The sequence below is a fragment of the Limanda limanda genome, chromosome 1 (assembly GCF_963576545.1).
Source record: "Limanda limanda chromosome 1, fLimLim1.1, whole genome shotgun sequence".
In the NCBI taxonomy this organism is placed as follows: domain Eukaryota; kingdom Metazoa; phylum Chordata; class Actinopteri; order Pleuronectiformes; family Pleuronectidae; genus Limanda; species Limanda limanda.
In genome coordinates, this window is record NC_083636.1 from 23,529,003 (window position 1) to 23,538,164 (window position 9,162).

The window sequence follows — 9,162 nt, forward strand, 5'->3', positions numbered from 1 at the left end:
CCATACATATTTCTTACTGTACAGATCTAATTTATTTACATTTTCACTTTAATATGCACAATACTCTGCACTTTTACTGACTTTTTTGCACTTCTGGTTAGATGCTAAACTGCATTTCGTTGTATAAGTACTTGTACTGTGCAATGACAATAAAATGGAATCTAATCTAATCCAATCTAATCTATTGTCAATACCAGCAATTTAGTGCTGCTAAACCATTCATGAGAGACGAAACTATAGTGGTGGGATATCAAGTTTGAATCTGATCCAAATCAACATTATAATAGTGGTTATTCTGCCGTTTTATTTTTGTTATATGGAACAAAACGATGATCCAAGGCATAAAATCCGGCTCCCGACAAAGAGCCGTAATTTCCATCGTTGTCTCTCGGGTTGTCAGAGATTCAGCTCCTCCCCCTGACAGCAGAGGGCGCTTGACTCTCCTTCTACACGTTGTGATTGGTCACCACTCCTGTCAGTCAGTGTTTTCTTTAACATGATTGGTTGTTGTTGCAGGAGGCGGACTGGCCCTGGGCAGCAGCAGCAGCAGCAGCAGTACACAGTGGATCTGCGGAGTGACGGCGCGTTATTCTTTACATGATTAAAAATACTAAACGTGGAAGAACATACGCACGGATCCACAGAAACGTAACTTCAATACCCAGTCCGTCATGGAGTCCTATGACATTTTAGCTAACCAGCCGGTGGTGATTGATAATGTAAGTATGATGTCATTCATCCACACCCAAGCTGAGGCCGCTGGTCGGGACCGTTGGCTAGCTGTTAGCTTCAGGAACCATTGTGTTAGGGATAAAACATCGGGGACCATTGCTAAACATGTCGTATTTACCAACACAGCTTTCTGGTGGCCCAGCTAGGATCCCGCCAGCAGTGATGACTTGGGGCGGCGTCTCTTGACGTGTCCAACCCAAGCAGGTTTCCGCTAACCCGGCTAGCTAGTGTTGGGTGTGTGTTGTCCTGAGCGTTAGCCGCCCGCAGAGCTGCAGCTGGATCCTCACAGATCTTTATTGTGTTAATACCCAATACTTCGCAAAGCATGCTGAGCTGTCACCAAGGATGTGAGAGTCACCCGGAGCCATTAGCTCCACAGCACATAGACCGTCCATCTCTTACCTACAGCTAGCTAGCTCCTTCTCAATCTTAGCAGGTTGCTGTAGTCGTCAGAATTGGTTTCCTGTCTTCTGTCATGGTTTAGCCTGAAGATAAATAGATACGTTGCTTTCATGGGGATATTAAGAAGGTCGTTAAACACATATAATTGCACATAAGTTTGAGTGTTATTCTTTGCTAACCACAAGAATGTTAGCTTTGCATTCAGGTAAATACAATGGACATTTCACATAGTGGACGTGTTTGCTGTACAATAGTTCACCCCATTCTGTGAACCAAATGGGAATTCCAGCTGTTATACCACTGCAGAAGTAATTTTACACTTTACCTTCTCATTTGTCTCAAGTTGTAAGGCTATAGTGAAATGATGTTGCACTACTGTTTAGGGGAGTCGCTACTTCAGTTAGACAGACAAACAGATTATAATGTGTACAGCATTGGCTTTCAGCTTTGTGCCAGCCTCACCGGACTAAGTAGCTTTTGAGACAGAGGGGATCTAGGGCCCAGTGTTTCTGCTAGTTGCGAGCTGGTGTCTGAGTTAAGAGTATGACTGCTATTGGCCTCCGGCTGTGTCTTATGACCTCCCTCGTTCTGACACGCTGCACAGAGATGAAACTCCAGCTCCTAGTTCAATCATAACCCTGTGATGTTGGATTCAAATCTAATGTCTGTGTTTTCCACAGGGTTCGGGGGTTATCAAAGCTGGTTTTGCTGGTGACCAGATCCCAAAATACTGTTTTCCTAACTAGTAAGTGTTCCTTGACCTCTTTTGACAACCCTCACATTACATGGACCATATTTAATGTAAAGCAGTTATTTTCAGTATTGACCTATCTTCTCAGTAGTTTATGGGTTATTGAGTCACTTTTGGTCTAGTAGATGATGAAAATTGTGGAACAAAATAGGAGTTTCCTAGAGACCAAGGTGGTATGATGATGATGTATTATGTGTTGATCAGCTAATAGTCAAAATCAAAGATGTTTTGTTTCCCAAATTTATAAAATACAGTCAAGTAGAAGTTTGGTGTTTCCGGTTGAAAGGTGACCCAAACAAATATACAAATCCCATATATAAGAAAAAACCCTTGAGATGTATGAACATTTATTTCAGGGGATCCTATAACAGACAAATTTAAGAGCAGTATAAAAAACAATACAGAACACAAGTAACCTAAAATCCAACCCTAAAACTCCAAACCAGAGTGACAAGTACCATATCAGGTACACTGTGATAGAGATAATCCAACTAAAGAGTAACAATCAGTGATGGTGTTACGGAAAATTTATGCCATGTGTTCTGAGATAAGACACTAAAACATTTTGAAATAAATCAAGTTATATAATTCTTTATTATTAATGAGACCTCTGCTGATCTACTTTTTGGTTATTCAATTTTCTGTCTCAGTAGTCAGTAGTGTAGTATCAGATATTTTATGCTGGTGTTATGAGTACTTGATATTGTCTGACAATCTATTTCTGTGTGTGTGATTCAGTGTGGGGCGACCCAAGCATGTGCGCGTGATGGCAGGAGCCCTGGAGGGAGACCTCTTCATTGGACCCAAGGCGGAGGTGATACACACGCACAAACACACACACACAAAGAGTTCCTTAAAAAAGTACTCATTATTCCAGTATGGGTCTACTGGTTTCATTGGGCCTGTAGTCCTGTACTAAATATTAGAAGTGAGATGCATGCACGTTGTACAGATGCGGCTGGTCTGGGTCATGAGTTGCCTTGCAGTACAGTTTAGCCCTGCAGCCCCCTAATCAGCCCATGACTTTGACATGCAGTGTTTTAGTCTGGCATTCTAAAAGCTCAGTTTTCATTAGATCGCATAACTTTGTTCGGAGTTGTCTCCCACTCTGCCATGAAACTGATGATTTTCAAAGGCAACCCTTGTTGTATGCGCAGTTAAATTCCTTTCAATGCTTCTCCAGGATTTGAAGCATGAGACTGAATAATTTTGTCCACAGTGCGTTTATGAGACATTTTGTGAAGAAACTGGAGAACTGCAAATTCACAAACGCATACAAAAAAAGGAAGCTAAGTTTGTAAACTTTAACTGATGTCAGTGTTGATTTCCAACTTACTGATATATTGTGTCTTTGTCCCTCCTACTCTATACTGCTCAGGAGCACAGGGGCCTGTTGTCGGTGCGGTATCCGATGGAGCATGGGATTGTGAAGGACTGGAACGACATGGAGAGGATCTGGCAGTACGTTTATTCCAAGGAGCAGCTGCAGACTTTCTCTGAGGAGGTGAGATCCTCTCTTCCTGTCGCATGATGATAATAAGGGAACCTTCCATTTGAAATTCCAATGTCAGTATTCCTGATCATTCATCTTTGTGTTGTTCTTCCCCAGCATCCCGTGCTGTTGACTGAGGCCCCTCTCAACCCCAGCAAGAACAGGGAGAAGGCTGCAGAGGTTTTCTTTGAAACCTTCAACGTTCCTGCTCTCTTCATCTCCATGCAGGCTGTGCTTAGCTTGTAAGAACTCCTTGCTTTTCTGTGTAGTCACAAGTTTAATACACAAAGACTTCATTGCCACCCATTATCCACTGAAGCACATCTCATCAGTTAACATTATATTGATGTGACTACAAAGGACAGTTGCATTACTGCTTACTAACCACCCAAGTGAGGCTGAGGCTGCTTGTTGTGAAGAATGTGGTAGTGCTGTAAACAAAAAAATCCTGTTGTCACTGTATAACCTGCACAGGAGTCATTAAGATCAAAACAAAACAAATACTCCATTGGCCGCCCCTTCCCACTCCCTTCATTTTCTCAGCAAGTAGTCTTTCCTTACTCTTGTTGAGGGTACGGGCAAAGAAAGTCACACTTTGTTAAATCCCTATGAAACAAATTGTGAGTTTTGAATATGGGCGATATAAATACAATTTGATTGTACATGCACTACTAGAAGCACCAATTTATAAACTTGCCCTGTTTACATGAAAGCCAACAAAATGCTTCATAGGCTGGTATAATGGACCTGTCTCACTAATTCATGGATGGGTTCTACCATCAGTGCCTGAGCATCTGTGTGGGACACTTTGATCAGTAAACGTGTTTTTATTTAATTTGTTTAAAGTGCAGCACACTCAGCAGGCCTGCACTATGGCTTTTCAGCAAGGCTAGTATCGTTAGCATAGCCATACTATGCTGTTTATATCCCATACAACTATAATAATAAGGTGTTAATAATGTCACTGTAGTCCATAGTAATTGGCGTGCAACTGTGGTCTTTTTTGTGCAGGTACGCCACAGGCCGTACCACCGGTGTTGTTTTGGATTCAGGGGATGGTGTGACCCATGTTGTGCCGATCTACGAGGGCTTTGCCATTCCACACTCCATCATGCGTGTAGACATAGCGGGAAGAGATGTCTCTCGGTACCTCCGCCTGCTGTTGCGCAAGGAAGGCTACAACTTCAACACCTCTGCAGAGTTTGAGGTAGTTCGCACCATCAAAGAGGTAAGAGCGATTACTTGTGACATGATTTGAAAAATAAAATATGCATAACTTGTACTTTGTCTAATCAGATGTGTCTATCTCTACAGAGAGCCTGTTATCTGTCTCTCAACCCACAAAAGGACGAGACTTTAGAAACAGAGAAGGCTCAGTACGTTCTTCCTGATGGAAGCACTTTAAATGTGAGTCAAACTGATTCTGAGAAGTGTTTTGCAAAGATGATAAATATTTCCATATCTGAAAAACTAGCCCCATCCTTACCACAAACCTATAATTCTTAATTTCAGATCGGTCCAGCCAGGTTCCGTGCTCCAGAGCTGCTCTTCAGACCCGACCTGATCGGAGATGAAAGCTCGGGGATCCACGAGGTCCTGGCCTATGCAATCCAGAAGTCTGACATGGATCTCAGACGCACATTATTCTCCACCATAGTATTGTGTGGAGGATCAACACTGATCAAAGGTTGGTGTTCATCCACTGCAAACACAGTAAAAGTTCCACATGTGGTCATATATTTGGGAACATTTGTGCGAGTACTGACTGTGAATAAAGATGTACCACATGTCTCCACTTCTCACATTGTACAAAAATGAAGGTAAAATACATTATCTTGGACATATGTGACAACATCTTGAGATTTTGACATTCATTTTTGGAGCCAGTGTCTGTTTCATTATTGATCGTAGTGGGGAGCCACGGTATTGAGGTCCTGCCATTACACATGTTTGTATGTGTAAATGGTCTTTATATAACGAAACAGTTTCCTGATGGTATGATGATGATGTATTATGTGTTGATCAGCTAATAGTCAAAATCAAAGATGTTTTGTTTCCAAAATTTATAAAATACAGTCAAGTAGAAGTTTGGTGTTTCCGGTTGAAAGGTGACCCAAACAAATATACAAATCCCATAAGAAAAAAACCTTGAGATGTATGAACGTTTATTTCAGGGGATCCTATAACAGACAAATTTAAGAGCAGTATAAAAAACAATACAGAACACAAGTAACCTAAAATTCAACCCTAAAACTCCAAATCAGAGTGACAAGTACCATATTAGGTACACTGTGATAAGAGATAGCACTTCTCTAGTCTTGATGACCACTCAAAGTGCTTTCTTTATTATACATCACTGATACACTTTAAGCACAGCTGTCAGGGGAAATCTGGGGTTCAGTAACTTTCCCAAGACACTTCCGCACACAGAACTGTCAGAGACTGGGTTTGAACCGCCGATCCTCTAGTTAGTGGATGACCCAGTCTGCCTCCTTAGCCAAAGTTGTGATAAGACTACCTAAAATGACAGAGACGTGGGTTTACCATCTTGATCAATCAAGATGGTTTGGCTTCACTTTTGGGTAGCTGTCCTGTCGTAAATCTTTACTGTGCAGACAAAGGCACGGATATACTCAAATACTGCAGGGTCAAACAATGCATGGGGCTGCGGTGTTGTGGTCACATTGTAGTAACAGTTTTGGCAGGATTTTGCAAATCATACTAATCAATGAATCAATGTTATATCTTTTAGGTTTTGGGGAAAGACTTCTCACTGAAGTCAAGAAGCTTGCACCCAAAGACGTAAAGATCAAGGTGAGTTCTTTATGTGTGTGGACTAACAGGTACTCCCATGATGTTAACTAACTGTCTTCATAGTAATGGCAATCATTACCTATTGACCTCTGGAAATTTGTTTTTGTGACCTGCTTTTTTCTTGTCCAGATCTCTGCCCCTCAAGAGAGGCTCTATTCCACATGGATTGGGTAAGCATTCCGTTTTTTTTCTGTAACAGCTTCAAACCTTCCTCTGTTAAAGAAACATGGCTCCTGCACGATTTGCGCAAAACTGAAAAGTATTTTCCTTTAAATTTTGGATTAGGGGTGTGGTAAATGCTCAACCAGGGCTAATCCTAGATCCATCTGCACCGATGCGACACTATGCTCATGTTTGTGATGAGAACTGTTACCTAGAGCTGTGTTGGCAACAATTTTTGCTTTTGAACTAGTCTCTCTGAATATTTTTTTTTATTATATAATATATATATATAATTTTAAAAAAAAATCACCAGCTTAATATATATATATTATACACACATACACTCACTCACCCATTTCTTACCCATTCTGTTGCTAGGTTTGAACACCACGTCTAGATGCCTAAATGCATTGAGTTGCTGCCATGTGATTGGCTTACTAGCTATTTGTCTTAACAAGCAATTGAACAGGTGTGCCTAATAAAGTGGCTGATGAGTGTGTGTATATATATAAAATTCAACAGATATTGCAGATTATTATTGCTCAAAATACAGTATCAGGGAAAAGTTCTGAAACATACTGTATTGAGATATATATATATATATATATATATATATATATATATATATATATATATATATGTGTGTTGTAGTTAAGCTGCAAAGTTGTGACCTCCCGTTTCTTCTTTCCCAACAGGGGCTCTATTCTGGCATCACTGGACACCTTTAAAAAGATGTGGGTGTCGAAGAGGGAATATGAAGAAGACAGAGCACGTGCCATCCACAGGAAGACATTCTAGTCTGGGCTCTGTGAATGCCCCCAGAACTGCCCTCACCCCCCCCCCCCCCTCCATTATACTGTCGGAGACTCTCATACTCCTGCACCTGCCATTTTCTTCTAAACCACTGTCAGCCTACAGCTTTACCCCCACCCCTCAGAAAAACACACAAATGATTTGTTGGTGTTTCCTTATTTGCTCCTCTTTCATTTCCCTCCTGTTCTCCATGTTCCTCTTGCTGTTGGGTGAAGGGGACAGCACCCGTCACATCACTCCCAAGCATCTCAAACATTCACATACAGAGGGCTGCCAGGGTATCTGAGAGGGCAATGATTAGCACTGTGGACTATCGCTACAGGCCATGCCATTCTATCAATTAGTCCACATTGAAGTATTGCTGTTGCTCTCTCGTCTACAAAGCCCTGCAAGGTGTAGAATATAATGAAATGTCAAAAAACGTGAATGTTTTTCTTTTTTTCTTTTGCTACTGTTGAAGTCTCTCCATTCCAAACCGAAGACATAGATTTTTATTTAATGTCCTCTTTGTAGGTTTTTTTAAACTTTCAGACACGGATTAGCTCGTACAAAACAGACCAAGGCTTGATCAATTACAGCAGCATATAGTGCTAGTAAGGTAAAGATAACCACTGTATTATATATTTGGCCAAAATTGCACAGTAACTATCTTAAAGTGATGCAGTCAATGTATAAACCCAACTGACTAACCTGAAGTCGGCTCTTGTTATCTTCTGTGTTGTTGTTAAAATGTTTCCACACAATGAAGTTTGATGAAGAAAATGTTTGGTGCATTCGTTTTGTCAACTTTTATCAGTTGACAGATTAAATCAGAATTAGGAAATGTCTTCTTTTTCATTTGTTTCCTCGATTGCAGTGGCCGAGATTAATTTAACACTTGAAGAGAAGTCTAAAAAATATTTTTCAACCTGGTTCTTATTGTCGTAGTTGTGGCTGTTTTGCCTCTGGGAATGCCATCTGTTGTAGAGATTTTGGTTATTGCAACGTGTGCAAAGTACAGTGAGTCTCTTAAAACTTCATGTACATGATATAAAATGAGGCTCTGATTGATTTGGGTGTGGGTTGTTATTTGTAGAGAGAAAGTTTGGGAGGTGACTGGCAGTGCTCTGGTTGTTGTGCGTCTTTGCAGAGGCAGAATCCAATTCTCTTGATACCCTGTAGCCTCATTCTTTGTCTTGGATTTTGGTTTGAGTAAAAGTGGTCGACCATCACAGGGTAATTTCAACTAAAGCTGAAACGATTAGTTAATTCATTGTTTAAAATCTATTTAATAAACCATAACTGATGTTTACAGACCAATTTCCATCATTGATTAAGCTGTTGATTCCTTCACATATTTGATCCTTTTACTGTCAAACTTAGGGAAATGGCAATTTATTCTTTTTTTATGAATTACCCTGATCAACGGTTCAACCCATGAATGTGTTCAGTTTAGTGTCATCCATGTATAGTCTTTTCCCCTGAAAAGACTATACATGGATGACATGGATATACATGGCTTCAAAAGATTAAGGAGGGTCATGCTGCGCTCAGAATTAATTAAATAACATGAAAAAGAACCAGGTGGAAAAATACTAGATCATTTCCTTGGAATGTTTTTCATTGTAACATCCAGCTGAAATATTAAAAAGGTTTCTGTCAAATTTCCCCAACTTGTCTATGTGAAGGTCTGTGCTTCACAAACTCTGTTGCATATCAGTGAATCCTGTTTCAGAGACATGTCCACGGAGACAAAAGGCCAGGCTCTGGAGTCTCTGGAGTTCCCTCCCTCACCTTCCCTCTATGTACTAAAAACCCGGTCTTATGATTTCCCTGCATCTCAGTGGCAGTGAAGGGGTTGTGTCCACACCTCACCTGTCCGCCTTACACCGACTGTGTCAATGCCGCAGCGCTCATTACGTCTGTTTTTTAAAAGAAGATGATAACAAGAGAAACAGGTTGTAAAGTGTCATCAGCCTTGTGTACAGTGGAATGCTTTTCAAAAACAACCACCACC

The 9,162-nt window shown here is 40.8% G+C and overlaps 1 protein-coding gene across 1 annotated transcript; it reads left to right on the plus strand.

The window, feature by feature from the left end:
- Positions 1 to 540: 540 nt before the first annotated feature.
- Positions 541 to 7,182, plus strand: actr1b (actin related protein 1B). Its single transcript, XM_061078041.1, has 11 exons — positions 541 to 719; positions 1,815 to 1,879; positions 2,624 to 2,699; positions 3,264 to 3,389; positions 3,495 to 3,619; positions 4,389 to 4,605; positions 4,692 to 4,784; positions 4,890 to 5,064; positions 6,130 to 6,191; positions 6,321 to 6,361; positions 7,049 to 7,182. Exons 1-11 carry the CDS (start codon positions 672 to 674, stop codon positions 7,149 to 7,151), a joined length of 1,131 nt encoding a protein of 376 aa, XP_060934024.1. The 5' UTR covers positions 541 to 671; the 3' UTR covers positions 7,152 to 7,182.
- Positions 7,183 to 9,162: the final 1,980 nt, after the last annotated feature.

Coding starts and splice junctions, on each gene's coding strand:
- actr1b (XM_061078041.1), top strand. CDS start 672: ATGGAGTCCTATGACATTTTAGCTAACCAGCCGGTGGTGATTGATAAT. Junction 4,606..4,691: donor TAGTTCGCACCATCAAAGAG/GTAAGAGCGATT, acceptor CTATCTCTACAG/AGAGCCTGTTATCTGTCTCT. Junction 5,065..6,129: donor AGGATCAACACTGATCAAAG/GTTGGTGTTCAT, acceptor TATATCTTTTAG/GTTTTGGGGAAAGACTTCTC.